This window comes from Diabrotica virgifera, chromosome 2 (genome assembly GCF_917563875.1).
Source record: "Diabrotica virgifera virgifera chromosome 2, PGI_DIABVI_V3a".
Lineage (NCBI taxonomy): Eukaryota > Metazoa > Arthropoda > Insecta > Coleoptera > Chrysomelidae > Diabrotica > Diabrotica virgifera.
The window spans coordinates 78,918,261-78,935,496 of NC_065444.1; the positions used below are offsets into that span (position 1 = coordinate 78,918,261).

The window sequence follows — 17,236 nt, forward strand, 5'->3', positions numbered from 1 at the left end:
AGAAAACCATGTGGAACATGATAAACAAATATCGAGGAAAATCAGGGTCTTCATTAGAAGATCACAAGATCACGCCAAACCAGTTCAATGATTATTTTTCCCAAATTGCCACTAATATAGTTAAAGACATTCCAAAATTAAATATTGACTTTATTAATAAAATTAATTATGTCAATCATACAAACACCTTTTCATTTCTTGAAATTACCTTTAATCAAACGAGGGATATAATAAACAGCTTAAAGATAACAGCTTAAGAAACAGCTAAAATAAAAATAGCCATGATATATATGGATTTAATGTTAACCTTATTAAAATGATTAAAAATATTATTATAAGCCCACTCACTAAACTAATAAATCTATGCTTTAAAGAAAATAAATTTCCATCAGTCCTTAAAAAAGCAATTGTTACACCAATTTATAAAAAAGGGGACGTTAAGAATCCAGAAAACTATAGACCTGTTTCGCTGCTTCCAATAATCTCTAAAATTGTTGAAAAAGCTATGGCAGTACAAATAACCACATTTTTTGAAAATAATAACTATTTCTCAGACTCTCATTTCGGTTTTAGAAAGGACAAATCCACAGTACTTGGCATACTGGACTTGGTCTCACATATTGTAGACTCCTTTCATAGGTTGCAGTTTAATACTGTTCTGTTTTGTGACTTGAGCAAGGCATTTGACTGTGTAGATCATGGAATGCTCTTGCAAAAACTCAAAAAATACAACTTCTGTCCTTACAGTGTAAAACTAGTTCAATCTTACTTAGAAAACAGAACACAGGTTGTGAGGGTCTCTGGGGTGTTATTGGGAAAGAGTGTTGTTAATATTGGGGTTCCCCAGGGCTCTGTTCTGGGACCCATTCTCTTTCTAATTTATATTAATGACCTTACGAGCATTAACACAAATGCAAAGTACACACTCTTCGCCGATGACACCACAGTGTCTTTTACAACTGATACACTTGGGGAGTCGCTTGAGGGTTCTATGTCTGCACAGTCAGTGACCAATGAATGGTTTTGCGTAAACCGATTACTGCTCAATGCAGCAAAAACCAACAGAGTTGTTTTTTCTCTCAGAGACACACAGAATGTAAATGATGGTATGAGCAGTGTCAGATTTCTGGGTGTATTATTAGATCCCAAGCTTCAATGGGGTGAACATATCAACAGTCTAAGTAAAAAGCTAGCAAAAAATCTGTTTGTACTCAGGAATCTGGCATCTAATGTTTCACATAAAGTCTTAATAACAGCGTACCATGCAATTTTTCAGTCTCATCTAGCCTATGCCATTTTAGTCTGGGGTCATTCAGCAGAAATGTTGACAGTCTTTGGTTGGCAGCGTAAGGCAGTTAGAGTTCTTGCTGGTCTTTGGTATAGGGATGATTGTAGGCAAGCATATAGGTCCCTAAGAATTCTCACTGTTCCATCTCTATATGTACTTGAGAACCTAATGTTTATCAAGAGGGGAGGGGCGCACTTTGAAACCCATGAGAACATACACCAACATGACCCCCGATATAAACACCATCTCGTGCCAGCCTACTGGAGATTGAGGAGGTGTCAAACTGGGCCAGGATACTGGGCTATTAAATTTTTCAACAAACTTCCAGATAGTTTAAAGTGTCTTCAATTAAATCAATTTAAGAGTACAATTAAAGACATTTTGTTAGAAAATGTTTTTTATAGTAATGAGGAATTTCTTGCATTTAAGTTTTAGGATTTTATGACTTTAAGCAATGTCCATTGTTAATGTAATCAAATTTAATGTGATTTTAATGTTAGTATTTAATGTTATTAATACTCTTAGTCGTATTGTGCATCTTTTTAATTTGTATTGCGTCCAAATCTTTGTGTACTTAATTTTATTTGACATGTGTTAAACACTTGTGTTATTGACATGAATAAACGAATCTGAATCTGAATCTGCTCTGAATAGTTCGGTTGATGTGCATCCGTACCATTCCCTCAAGTTACGCAACCACGAGATTCGTCTCCTTCCTACACTTCTCTTGCCCTGGATTTTCCCCTGTATAATCAACTGAAGTATGTTGTATCTCTCATTACGCATAACATGCCCCAGGTACTGCAGCTTTCGTGTCTTGATGGTTTCCAACAAATTTTTATGGGGTGTCCAAATTTCACTATAATTTTTTTCTTAAGATGCTACTGCCATAAGAATGCCACATGTCCATTTTCAATAAAAAATCTCTAATAGTTTTCGATATATTGGAAAAAATCGATTTTCACTTTGTAACTTCAAAGGGATGTAACTTTTTTTATGTGCACATTTGTACTAAGGTAAGTTAGGTTCAATCGAACTATTTTTGGTCCCAGAATATGTGATTGAATTTATGACCTGTATTTTTGTTACACCCTGTACAGGTATTACGGAAAAAGCAAATTTTCACCTCTAACAGCCTCACCCTACCTCTAAAATGTTATGTATTTCTGGTTTTGTTATATGGAATGGAGGCATGGATCATGGCTGCAATATTAATAAAGAAAGTAAAGGCCTTCCAAATGTGGGCTTACCACCGTATATCCTGGACTGAGCCCGTGAGCAATGATGAGGTACTATGCCGGATAGGTAAGGAGGGAGAGAGAGAGAGAGAGGTAGGATTAACTATAAAAAAAACAGTTGAAATACTAAGTTCAGCGGTTCTCAAAGGGTCAATCGCCAAAGTTTTTGAAGTCGATCGCGGAGCTGCAAGCAGTTCATAGCAGATTTGAAAGACTGACAGATATCGTAACATTCATGTCTAATCCATTTTCTTGTAAATACATGGAAACATTTGTCACTGAAATATCCATTACTTTCAATACGGAGATCATTTCCGTCCAAAATGAGATACTGAAAATAATTTCGGATGTATACCTTAAGTCCAGAGCGACCAATAGGACATTTTGATCTTTTATATCGTCTGACAAATATTCATCTTTGAGGCAAGTCTATCTGCAGCTCACAGCATTCTTTGCATCAACGTACTTGTGTGAGTCTGCATTTTCCCAAATATAGGTAGTGAAATTAAAGCATCGTAATCGGCTGACCAGTAGAAGGTACGGTACTGTCAAGGCCAGCAAAATTAAATGAACTATTGCCCACTCCTCAACACAAATAGTTGCATATGCAGATGATATAGTTCTTATGGGAAGAGACAAGGAAAGATTAAAAGAAGCAGTAACAATCCTGGCAAAGGAAGCACGGAAAAGAGGTCTAGAAATTAACGAAGGAAAAACAAAATATCTACTCTGCTCTAGAAGAGAAGATAACACAATGAGATAAATCAAAATAAAAAAATACACTTTTGAAAGAATTCAATAATTTAAATATTTGGGAGTAGTAGTAGTAAATGGCCAAAATAAGAGAAGTGAAGAAGTAACGGAGCGAATACTAGCAGGCAACAAAACATACTAGAGATATCGTAGGCTAATGAAGGAGAAGAACTTATCCAGAAATACAAAACCGAAAATATACATAGTTGCCTCACGGAAACAGATGAAGAAAAATTGAGAATATTCGAAAGAAAAATCCTCAGACGGATTATGGTCCCGATAAGAATGGACAACGGAGAAATGAGAAGAAGAATGAACCATGAACTAAGAGACATAATAAAGGAAGACGATATAGTTAGATTTATTAATGAGATGAAGAGGCTAAGATGGCTGGGACACATACAGAGAAGGAAAAACGACCTACTGATTAACACATTCGCGGTCATGACTGCATATCAAGTCATTTACTCCATAAGAATACGTGTATAAAATGACAGCGTGTCCACGAATGTGTTAAGAAGATCACCAGATGGAAACCAGAAACTGAAAGACCAAGGGGAAAACCCAGAGAGAGATGGGAGGACCAGGTCATGAGAGATATCAAAATTCTGGAAGTGAGAAACTGGAGGGAACTATGCACATATCAAAATGAATGGAAGAAAATTGTAACGAAAGCCAAGTCATACAACAAACTTTGACATCACACAAGTGGAAAGCAGAGTGATTCACCGGAATAAGCGAATCAGTGAGCTCTTAGTAAGAGCGGTAAACATTCCATCCGGAATGAAAAGCCCTGATGATGAATCGGCTGACGAACATCTCTCATCATGCTTACATTTGGTCCCCAGTAATTACGTACCATCATATGAAAAAACTTGTGAAGGATATGCAGTGCCATGCATCAACATTCACATAAAATTAAGATGAAAAACATGACTTTAATTATAACTATCTGTAGTTACAACTTTTTATCAAACTGAAACGTGCAATAAAGTTTTTTATTTTTAAATTTTTTTTTTTACTGGCGGTCGATCGCTGGACACTTGCAGTTAACGTGGTAGATCCCACTCAGTGTAAGTCTGAGCACCACTGATTTAGTTGGTTTACTCAGCACTCATTATGGGGCACAGTAAATATAGAGTAGGTAATTGAGCTATTTATCCAAGGGAAAATAGACAGCAGAATGGATCCAGGGATCCGTGGCTCCAAAACTTCAGCAATGGTTCGGATTGTCATCTGCCGAACTATTCAGATCTTCCATAATCAAAGTTAGAATAGCCATGTTAATTGCCAACGTTCGGGACGGACAAGGCATATGCATAAACAAGATATTTACACTACTTGCTGATAACAGTAATAAAAAAATGGAGAAAACTTACATTCCTGTTCTGCAGAAACTTTATACTGATAGTAGTTGAAATATTCACCACCATATAAAAACTGGAACTTGGGATTTCCTTTTTGTTTATTTTTGGTCATTAACTCAAACTCGTGGCCATTTCTAGCTACAAATTGGGCTAATTTATCTATAATATTCCGAAGTTCTGTATCTGAAAAATATAACCTTAAAATTGTTTGTACTGCTCAATTTAGCGGAAATAATACTCATACGGACCTTGTGGTGGCTGCGGTACGTCCATTTTTATAAACCATTTATAATTCAAACTATATACACCGGCTGCATATTTATGTTAAGTAAATACATTTATTTTTAAATTAATTTGTGTTGTGGAAACGGGAAAACGAGCATCATCTAACGAAATTGACATTTCAATTGTCATTGTCACTGTCACCAGTCAGAAATAGACGCACGCGACTGTGCTAAAAACACAGAATAGAAACTATTCTTTTGTTCTGTGCTAGAGACTTAAAGAATTTAAAAAAAATTTAATCTAAAGGAATATATTTCTTCGTAAGTTAAAAAATATTTTGAAAATTGTTATATTCTTTTTCTTCTTGCATTTCTTATGTGCTATGCTATAATATAGCGTCGATAATATAGATTGTTTTATTGGTTGCCTACTCTTAAGATAAGAATGTATTAAGGCGAAATTACACGGTTCAACCAAATTGAATCACTTTGGTTGAATGGAGCAGAAATGAAAGCAATGCTATTTACGCGGTAGCTGGAAAGTGAACTGTTCAACACATCGACATCGATGGCTCAGAAGCTAATCGGTGTAATTCAATAAGTGTTTAAAATGAGATACTAAGATACATGTTTCTGAGGCTGAGAGTAGTTGCAGAAATATAAGTAGTTATTAAAAACAAATAAACCGTGTTTATTTATCACAAACGCCGCGTCTCACCATCAAATAATTTGATTAAACAGTTTGAGCAAACTCCGGAAGTACGTCAAAGTGACGTCACAATTGCAGTTTTTTTGAAATTCTAAAAATCTGTGCTCTCACTATCAGTCTAGTTTGATCAAATTTTTTGTATTGAGTTGTCTAACTTGTTTGTACTTTATTTAAAATTAAAATTTTTCATTATTATCCATAATGAACACTCAGGATGTGACGTCACTAACTGTCACTTTCAGTTTGCTCAAATTATTTGATGGTGAGACGGGGCCTTAATATGGGTAATATATTCATAAATACAAACAAGGAAATTATAATATTATTATATATTATATATATAGTCATTTTTAGGGAGAATATGTGACTTAAGGCTGTATGACACTATACATTTTCTTGTATCATTTCTAATATCGTTTCTGATATGTCAAAAAAATGCATAGTGTCATACACAGATACAAGAATTTGAGTCAGACACAGATTCTTGTACAATAACTGCGCCAATTTCTGCGCAAAGAGCAAAAACGTAAAACCTGCTGGTAAAACATCTAAAATGTCATAAGTCATAATTACTTACTCATAATGGCGGCTGAAATGAAAATGGGACAAATGGGATCATGTACATGTATTGATGAATTTATTTTTGTGTTTTTGTAGGTATTATTTATAAATCTTTTATTGATACTTAATATACCGTTTGGTATCGACTACTGTTCTACTAATAACCATATTTAGCTCCTAGTAAAGTTTAAACTATAAATTTAGGTTTCATAGTGCATAATTTTTTAATAGACGAAAATACAATAGTTCCTAATTTGGATCAAACTGAAGATAATTCTAATGCAAATATTTTAGCACAAATATCAAAACAAAATAAAAACACAAATAATCAACCTCAGTCAACGTAAAATTCTGGTTAACATTAAAATGTTATTAAAAGTTTTAAACTTTATAAAATCCTTTAAATCAGCTGTAGCTGTAGATGCAGTACTACCATAACGTGACACAGGGTGACAAACAAAATTTCGACCAATCACGTGCCGAATTTCATACAATTTTCGATACAAGAACTTGCATAGTGTCATACAGGGCACAAATGTACGTACAAGAAATGATACAAGAAAATGTATACAAGAAACGATATCAGAAACGATATTAGAAATGATACAAGAAAATGCATAGTGTCATACAGCCTTTACACCATTTGACTTCTGAAGCATCCATATATTCTTCGAAAGATGTCGTCGAAGAAAATCAATTTTATCCTCACAGTTGAATGTTTGTTTCAAAAACGGACTCTTGCTATGAAGGTTTATTTCAAAACGGACATCTCCCCAACAGCCCAATGAGGATGCGCAATCACATGGCTGCGAAATCAACAAATCAACTATAATGAAGTGCGATTTTTATAAAATGAATAATAGCAGCTGTGTACAGAAACAAGAATGTGTGTGTACTTTGTACGCACGTAAGAAGTTATACTTCTACTACATAGTATGTGATTTTTTAGACAATACCAAAAATTTAAAAAAATAAAAGAATAAAACGCACACAAACACATTGAAAAATGCCACAAAGAAAAAATGATTTCTGAATGATAATAATTGTTGGCAAAAATTTTAAATACGCATTTTCTGAAAAAAAAAATTATATAACAAATATACTTACAATCATAACATGCATAAAAAAATAAAAAAATAAAACTTGCATCGGGAATTGAACCCTTGAATTTCGTGCCGCTTTGACTCGTAATCGAAGCGTAGACTCACTCGTCCAATCCGACATTATTTATCATGTGGAAAAATACGGTAACTGAACGTTTTACTGTTTGACAATTGTTTTGAAAATTAAATTATGTAGTCTAAATTTTGTGGAAGAAAATATAAAAATATAACAAAACAGTAAGAAAACACTATATTAGATGAAGATTGCTAGAACTTTTGTTGGTAATCAAATTAAGTATGTATGTAAATCAAAGCATTACATACCTACTAGATAAATAAATCTACGCCAAAAAATCATAATTTAAAAATAAAAATCGAACCTAATTTGGGATTTCTCTCTAAAATCCGCATTCTTGAGAAAATAAATGTATGTATTTCAACCTAATCCAAATGTATAATTACAATATGATTCTAATAAAAACTACTTACCAAATTAGAATGAGTTTTCCTTGTCCAAAATAGTCCAAAAGTCCAAAAATATAGGTATATGAATACTATTTAAAAAGGCAGTATAACTATTAACTAACTTTTGTTTGTTGTTTCTTTTCACACAAATTTTAAAACGCAACAACCATAAATAATCTAACTACAGCTGTGCCACAGTCGCCATAATGAATAATTTTTGACATGTCATTTGAACATCCAATCAGAACAAAGTTATAATGCGCATGCGCCCGGTCGCTAGGTTTTCCCATATAAAAAGTTACCCTCTATCGCCGGTAAAGAAGTATAACTTCAAAAAACAATTTATCTCAATTTTTCTTGCATGAAACATGTCCGTCTTTGATATGAAGCCACTCAAATATTGAGCATGTTCAATTCTTTCAACGCTATTGAATAACGATGTTCAATGACATGGAACGATTCACTTTTATGTTTACATTGATCAATTTGGTTGCTTCATCCAAATTGAATGACAAAAGTGAACCGTGTAATTTTGCCTTTAGTTTACAGTAGATACAACGTTTGCAGTTTAGATGTATATTACAGCAAATATAGCATATATAGCAAATACAGCGTATATTCTATAATAGATTAATTATATGTATAGTAACTTTTTTCTAAGCTAAAAGTTTCCTCAGCAGTGTTCCTTTTCTCTTATATTCCGTTTTTTAGTGTTTTGTTTTAGTTACTTTCATCACCTGTTAATAGCTCATCGAATGGATTCTTGTTGAACACGTTTGATTTCTCTCTTTAGTCAGCATATTGTCACTGTTCAAAATATGTATTTGTATCTACATACCTACTGTGTTTCTGGTTTTGTACCATTTCTATGGCAGTCTTTTAGTTCTTTGGACAATAGTTTGTCCAATTTGGTCCAATCCAACCTACTTGTTGGATGTTGTTGATAATTTTTTCTATAATAATAGTAGGCTGGTTCTACAGGGTTTGTATTATTAGTTGGTCGTGCGTGATGAACTTTTAAAAATGAGTAGAAGTAGAATATCATTTTTGCACTATTATGATTTACTGGTTGCCTATTGTATAGCACCATAGTTTATTTTTAAATCGAATTTAACTACACTATGATGATTAATGATTATACGTCGTAATTAATAAGATCGTAATCTTTTTCGTCAGGTATTATATGTATGTAACAATAAATAAAGAGTAAATAGTTAATAAACCAAAATATAAATAAACCCATCGCGAGTGTGCGCAGTAAGTAGTGGCAAGATGGCTGGGGTGATAATGTTGTCTGAGTCGGTGAGTTTTAAATGTTTATTTAAAATAATTGCTAATCTGTACAACGTCAATTAGCTGTCCGTAGATAAGATAAATATATGTTTTATGTATATAATTAATTTCGTTATCAGTCGTTTGGTACTTTATTGTTGCGACGCTATTTAACTTCAAATCTCTGGTTGCCCACATAACATTGAAAGTAAAAGTGAAAATCATATGATAGATCAACGACTCTATATATTTATGTGCTGTTTTATTAGATAGACTTGTTTACATCGAAATTGCGTTTCATACAAAAATAACCCTTTTAATTCTTTGTCGCAGTAGGTGTGACCTTGAACGGGAATAATATTTTGACTGTCTACCGAATCACCCAAATTAAAACAAAAAACGTGTTACAGGGTTAATGCCAAAATGTCCTTATTCGCAAAATTTTATCAGGGCTACGGAGAGGGTTCTGGTAATAGACGAGTATTTTTATGCCTCTTTAAGGTTACTTTATTTATAAAATGGTTATGTAAATATTATTTAATAGTAACGAAGATATGCCGGTCGTGAAAACAACACAGGGCCGGGTTCATTCATTTTTGCATTCTTTTGGGTCTTTAATTTTTAATTTATGTATACAGTGAGCACATAAAAGTTGGAATAAATTCGTTAAACACTTGATTTAGCCATTTTGGGTAAAAAATCTCAGACTGGTCGATTTTATTTTTCAGTGCGCATTTTTTGCTGAACTCATTCGAGTTTTGACGTCATTGAGCTGTCCTGTGTAGCTAAGCTTTGTTTTTAAACCAAGAGGAGTAAACTAAAAAGACATGATTCACACCCAAGAAAGTCACTAGAAATATCACCAAATAGGTACATCTTCTTTTTTGGTTGATCATATCGGCCTTTGACGATAATCCATAAATATTATGTTATACTAATACCTCGCTAAAGAGTTCTAAAAACTGCTGTTTTTTCTATAAATCAGCAACTTAATTAACCTATGAAATATGAAATGCCAATAGTTTCAAAATTTTATAAATGTCATTAGTGACAAAATTTGATAAAAGTGGAGTAAACTCCATAGATATAATAACCTGTAGATTAGGGCTATGGGCCGCTCTGTGCATCGAGGTGTAACGCCGATATCAAGAACGCCATTGGTCAATATTCGTTTTGAGTGGTCTAGCCAGCTTTCTCCGTCATAAGAGCGGTATCGCTTAGTAAAAAGAGATAGATAGACCACCGATCGACTGCCGCGCGTTATGCTCACTATGCCTTGTCCAGGCGCGGATACAGGGGGGAGGGTGGTCAACGGGTCCATGGATCCCTATTGTATTTTGTCTATAAGTATTTTTTTATTATTTATTATTTTTTTCTGTTAACTCTAAACTTTAAGCCATCAGTACAACACTAAATTACACGACAACCGCTTCCAAACAATTGAAAGAAGCCATAAAATCTAATAAAACACCCTTCTCTGAAAAATAATCTGCAGGCGCATTTGTTTGGGTACCGGTGGAACCATAAACAACGGAAATATTTTTCTCAATTTAAAGAATAACAAAAATGATATTTTAAAATGCAAATACATTACACTGGGTATAAACCGTATCTCATGAAAAGTCACGTTTCAAATTTGCGATACAATAAAGATACAAAAATTTGTATTTTACTGGATAATCCATGCGTACCTACCCATTGATGGTATGGTGTATTCCACGAATATACGACTGTTTTGGATTATGGCGACTATGAATATTTTAGTGTGCAACATAAGAAATACGAAAGTATTTTGCCCTAATAATTACTCCAATAAACAACAATCTAATTTGCATTTTACTTTCGTTCTTCATATTTTGCACAGTAAAATATTCGATGTCGCGATAATCCAAGAGGGTCGTATATTCGTGGAATGGGGTATAGAAAGGTTAATCTTTATGGTAAAGAACGACCAGTGAGATTAATAGCCGTGAATTGTCTATCAATCCTTTTGATACCGTAGGTATCTGGGATTATATATAGGGTGAGGCAGATAACTGGCCTATTAGAAATATCTCGAGAACTAAAGGCAACAGAATCATGAAAATTGGAATAAAGGGGTTTTGAAGGATGATCTATTAAATGAAAATATTTTCATCTCCTTGCAACTTCCGGTTATACCGGAAGTTACTTATAACTTCGTTTTTTAAAATGGGACACCCTGTATATTTTTACATTTTGGATTCTCTTCGATGTCTTCTTTCTTAAAATATAAAGTTTTCTAATATTATACAGAGTATTTTAAAAGATAATTACGTTTTTTTTATTAATTTCGTAGCAATATTCACACCCTGTAGAATTGTAGTAGTTTGACATCTAAAACTCTACTAACGTTCAAATGATTTTTAATATACATACTCTACTATTGTTAAGAATCATTAGTATAGCTAAATTTTTATTTTTAGTATACAGGGTTGGTCGAAACTCGGAATGAGTATTTTCTGAGTTTTCTTAAATGGAACACCCTGTATTTTTGTATTGTAGTGAAATGATATTTTATAGTACTTTTTTATTTCTTAAGCATTCCCTATACCTAACTGCTTTAATTTGTGAGTTATTGGTGATTAAAGCTAAACATTAATTGCAACAAAAATACGTAAAATTTTATTAGGTTGGCCGTGAAAATACTTAATCCCAAATAATTTTTCAGAAATAAATACATATTAATCCAGACTGGTCCTTAAAATTACCAATAATGGTTTAGCTATTGAAATACCTACTTAGTTAAGATTGTTGGTGCGATTAACAATTAAGCACAAATTAAAGCATTTAGGTATAGGGAATGCTTAAGAAATAAAAAAGTACCATAAAATATCATTTCATTACAATACTAAAATACAGGATGTTCCATTTAAGAAAACTCAAAAAATACTCATTCCGAGTTTCGACCAACCCTGTATACTAAAATTAAAAATTTAGCTATACTAATGATTCTTAACAATAGTAGACTATATTAAGAATCATTTGAACGTAAGTAGAGTTTTAGTTGTCAAACTACTACAATTCTACAGGGTGTGAATATTGCTACGAAATTAATAAACAAACGTAATTATCTTTTAAAATACCCTGTATAACATTACAAATCCTCATATTTTAAGAAAGAAGACATCGAAGAGAATCCAAAAATGTAAAAATATACAGGGTGTCCCATTTAAAAAAACGAAGTTATAAGCAACTTCCGGTATAACCGGAAGTTGCAAAGAGATGAAAATATTTTCATTTAATAGATCATCCTTCAAAACCGCTGTATTCCAATTTTCACGATTCTGTTGCTTTTAGTTCTCGAGATATTTCTAATAGGCCAGTTATCTGCCTCACCCTGTAGTGTATTTTATCCTTAGAGTAAGTGTGAGCCGTATGACTAAATCTGGAAATATAATATTTGAGCAGTGTTGCCACAGGTCTTGGACAAAATTTCGGGAGACTGTTCCTATTTTTCAGTAGAAATCGTCAAATTTCGGTAGATTTCATTTTTTTATTCTTTTGCTATCACATTGCACGTCTTCCTCACTTGAGCTCATAATTTTATGTGCTTCCATCATCATCGCATGGTCGCTGCGATTTATCGTCTGTTCTCTATGAACCTTCCTAGCTATTATCGTGGCGATAAAATGTCGCTTATCGTCTAGCGCCCGAGTATGAACGCCGCCTAACATTCGCGAATACGAATGCGAATATCTGCTAACGACATTCGCGAATGCGGATGCGAATGTTCCGTTTTCTAGAATTTGTTTCTATTTTTGTAACGTTTTCTAAATTTATAATGAGAAATTAAATGATATTTAGTGTAAATCATTCTCATTTTCATTTTGCTTAATAAAAAAATATGAAAAGTGAATAGATTTTGATTCTTTTAACCTAATGTTATCTTCAAATTATTATTTTTTAAATAATGAACTAGCTGCTGGTATGAGCACATTGTGAAATATTAGGAAATAAGGAGTCTAATGCTCATAATCTTTTTGAAAGTTTTATTGACTACAGTTTGTGGGCGACCGGTTTCGGCGTTTACAATTTGTACGCCATCATCAGGCCCTTAGAAACTGAACAAAGATATCAGTACAAGAAGTATACAGTGTACAATCTGGTGTTCGAATTTTAACAAAATAGCCCCTGTGTCTTACTAGATTTCAAACTCATATGATCTTCTATTTAGAACAAAATAGCCCCTGTCTGTGTCTTACTAGATTTCAAACTCATATGATCTTTTATTTAGAAGACCATATGAGTTTGAAATCTAGTAAGACACAGGGGCTATTTTGTTACAATTCTAACACCAGATTGTACACTGTATACTTCTTGTACTGATATCTTTGTTCAGTTTCTAAGGGCCTGATGATGGCGTACACATTGTAAACGCCGAAACCGGTCGCCCACAAACTGTAGAATAATACTTTCAATAAGGTTATGAGCATTAGACTCCTTATTTCCTAACATTTCATTATTTTTTTTATATTCATATTCGCAAAACATTCGCACAAGTTTTTCGAATGCGAATACGAATGCGAATATATAAAATTATGCGAATATTCGCGAATGCGAATACGAATATTCGTTACATCACTAATACCTACTATTCCAACTTTTGAGCAAGTATCTACCGGGAACTGAAAACCCATAATCTAGCATCTACCACAATCTTCCAGTGCAGTGCGTCACAAATGAACGTTTAGCGCTGTTTCACAATCATATGGAATCTTTCTCCCTTCTCCGAACGTTTCAAGCGGTGAAGGGAGAAAGATTTCATATGATTGCTCAAGCCACTATGTAGATTTTAACCATCGCACGATCAAAATTCTTATAATGTGAACAAGCGCTTACAAAGCCCCTATCCAGACCACCCGTGACAAAAAATGAGGGACAGCCATATCTCAGAAGAGGCGAAACCCTATAACTAGGTTGTCATAACGTGTTCTGACAACCTCAGAATAATAAAACTCAATAAGTTTTCAACAAAACATTTGAAGGAATTTATAACTATAAAGTCGCATTTCTTCTTGTTCAAGAACATCTTCAATCTTCACGTTAAGGAGAAAGGAGAGATGCACCAGACGATACCTACTACAAATACAAAACTATTTAGCAATTTAAGGAGCTTCTTTGTAAACAACATTTCTCGAGGAAACTGGCTTGCTTCCTTCAATCAAGTTTCCTTGACAGAGTCCACAACTTTAACGCGAACATGTCAAAACCATGGCTCAAAACACATCACTTCCCAAAGCCATAACAATTAATCGCGTCTTGCTACACAGTCCTTTTCTTGCGTTTAATTTACACAGTTAATTATTAACGTTCCAATTTTGAACTGGAGACAATCGATATGATGACAATCCAGATAGCTTTACACGGTTTGAAAATTGTACATAATAGTGCAGCCGATATGTGAAATAACTGTGCATTTAATGATAGAAGTATATAATTTGGACCACATATACTACACCTATAAAGGTTCAAATTTAGATACGAGGCCATCTCAGATTTTGCCTTTTACAAAAATGGCGGGCATTCAAAATGGCGACTATACATATGTGACTAACAGCACGACAACTTTTGAACGAGACGTCAGATTTCAACCAAAGGTGTATAGGTTCCTTTTTTGATGTATAAGATCGAAGTCTTGAGCGGGAAGAATCGGTTTAAAAAAGTTGTGTTTTTCCTGGTTTTTATGTAAAAATATACATAGTTTCTTTTTTTTTCAAATTTTTCAGCCTGTATGTAATAATTTTTCAAAAAGTTAATACCGCCATTGAAAAGGGCGTAAAAATATTTTTTAGGAAATATTTTAAACTTTTTAGTTATGTTAATTATTAATAAATTCATAACGTATCTTCACGTGTACCTATGTGAGGCAGATTTGTGCAAATATCATAAGAATTGTTGTGCATTTAATGGGAGAAGCATATTATAATTTGCACATAGAAAGGTTCAAATTTAGATATAAGGCCATATCAGTTTTTGTTCATTTTACAAAAATGGCGGACATGGTGACTATACATATACATATGACCAATAGCACGTAAACAAAAAGTTCGATGTCAGCCAAATTTGGCATCAAGGTTCTTTTTTTGATAAATAAGATCGAGGTCTTGAACCCGAAGAATCGGTTTACCAGAAGTTGTGTTTTACTGTTTTTTTTTATGTAAAAATGTTTTGTTTCTTTTTCAATTCTTTCACCCTGTAAGTATTAATTTTTCAAAAAGGTAATACCACTATTGAAAAGAGTGTAAAAATATTTTTTAGGAAATATTTTGAACTTTTTAGTTATGTTAACTACCATCTAATAAATGCATAACGTATGTTCACATGTACCTATGAGCGGCAGATTCTTTTTAAATGCCCTCCATTTTTGTAAAAGACAAAATCTGAGATAGCCTCATATCTAAATTTGAAACTTGGTATGTGTAGTATGTGTGGTCCAAATTATATGCTTCTACCATTTTTATCTTATAGGTTAACAAAAAGGAATAAAATATAGTCTTTTTCGATCATCTGACTTCAAATTTGTGCTCCTCTTCTCACATAATTCAGTTACTGTTAAATGTTGTTTATGGGACCTCCGAAAATCTCTCATAATATTCAAGAAAGGATTTCAAACAATTTCTGATGGGATTCTTCTGACGAACTTCGTTTTCTATGAGAATTATAATGATTTTTTAAAGGGGTTTTATCCATTTTTACCATAATTTTCACAATTTAAACATTTATAAGTGACATTTCTAATAAATCATTAAATGCACAAAAATTCTTATATTATTATTTGCACGAATCTGTAGCACAGAGGTACTTACATGTGAAGATACGTTATGGATTTATTAGATGATAATTAATAATATAACTAAAAGAGTTCAAAACATTTCCTAGAAAATATTTTTACGCTCTGTTCAACAACGGTATTACCTTTTTGAAAAATTATTATATACAGGGTGAAAGAATTGAAAAAATAAACAACATATTTTTACATAAAAATCAGGAAAAACACAACTTCTGGTAAACCGATTCTTCCGGTTCATTAGCTCGATCTTACACATCAAAAAAAGAACCCATATACCAAATTTGGTTGACGTCGGACTTCTCGTTTAAAAGTTATCGTGCTATTAGTCACATATGTATCGTCGCCATTTTGAAAGCCCGCCATTTTTGTAAAAGGTAAAATCTGAGATGGCCTCGTATCTAAATTTGAACCTTTATATTATGTGTAGTATATGTGGTCCAAATTATATGCTTCTATCATTAAATGCACAATTCTTATAATATTTTCACGAATCTGCCGCACTATAATTAATTTTGCGCTTCTGAGTAAGTTTAGGCGAGGCAATAAAAGAGTAAAAAGCCTAAAACCTACCAAATTTCTGCATTCGATTCATAAGAGCCTTAGGAAACTTTGTGAATAAAAATGATGGTGACGTAATGAAAATTGCAATATTGAACAAGGAAAATGCATTTTCCAAAATGCATTTCGAAGTAATGAAAACTGATAAATTTTTAATTCGGAAATAAGTTCAATTTTGCCAGAAATGAGATCAGTTTTGCTACCCGGGAGTTTTTGGGCTCGCTGAGCACGAATAGCATGACGGCAATGGTCTCCGAAGCACCTGGTGCTCAGGCTGGACTCGTCTCCTGGAGTTTTATGGAAATTCAATACAAAATCAATTCGGTGGTTTTTTGGGGTCGCTGATCACGGATATAACTGACACTGACGTGCTTCGTCTACTGGAGTTTTGTGAAAATTCGATACAAAATCGTCAGTGCAAGCTCGTTACTTGGTTGCTTCTGAGTCGCTGAACATTAAGATCATGTCAGCGATGGTTTCTTAAGTACCTGGTACCCTGATGGTGTAACGTTACAATGTTCCATCTCCTTTCTATAATTTATCCTATTGTCTTCCTTTGCGTTTTACTTCTCATATATAGATTTTCCCTTTATTTTGTTTCTTTGACATTTGAGTTAATTTTCGTTCCAAGCCTTTTCGTTTTAGTTAACATTTCATTATGTAGTCTTTCCATTCAAATTAAGTTCCCATTCGCTATTCAAAAAGTAAGTTCAGCACTTCAATTGTTCTAGCTCCTGTCCTATTCCCTTAACGTACTTCAAATAATAATTTTCTGAAACCCGAACTATTGTAATTAGCGAGCATCAAATATTCGTCAGTACTAGTTTTTCTCCAATATGTTAACCACTTAAAAATGAGTGCCTTCATATAATTTGTTCTCTTCCGAA

The 17,236-nt window shown here is 33.3% G+C and overlaps 2 protein-coding genes across 2 annotated transcripts in view; one reads left to right on the top strand and one right to left on the bottom strand.

Annotated features, from left to right (window-relative positions):
* LOC114331062 (calcium homeostasis endoplasmic reticulum protein) overlaps positions 1 to 5,057 on the bottom strand; it is a 67,802-nt gene extending 62,745 nt beyond the window's left edge. Inside the window, exons 1-2 of the mRNA XM_028280538.2 lie at positions 4,895 to 5,057; positions 4,659 to 4,829 (exon numbers count right to left, since the gene is read on the bottom strand). Of these exons, the coding sequence (XP_028136339.2) occupies positions 4,659 to 4,829; positions 4,895 to 4,919 (196 nt within the window). The 5' untranslated portion in view covers positions 4,920 to 5,057. The remainder of the gene's footprint in view (positions 1 to 4,658; positions 4,830 to 4,894) is intronic.
* Positions 5,058 to 8,965: 3,908 nt separating this feature from the next.
* The window catches only part of LOC114331606 (MAP kinase-interacting serine/threonine-protein kinase 1), a 615,902-nt gene continuing 607,631 nt past the window's right edge, over positions 8,966 to 17,236 (top strand). Inside the window, exon 1 of the mRNA XM_050643820.1 lies at positions 8,966 to 9,010. Coding sequence (XP_050499777.1) covers positions 8,981 to 9,010 — 30 coding nt within the window. The 5' untranslated portion in view covers positions 8,966 to 8,980. The remainder of the gene's footprint in view (positions 9,011 to 17,236) is intronic.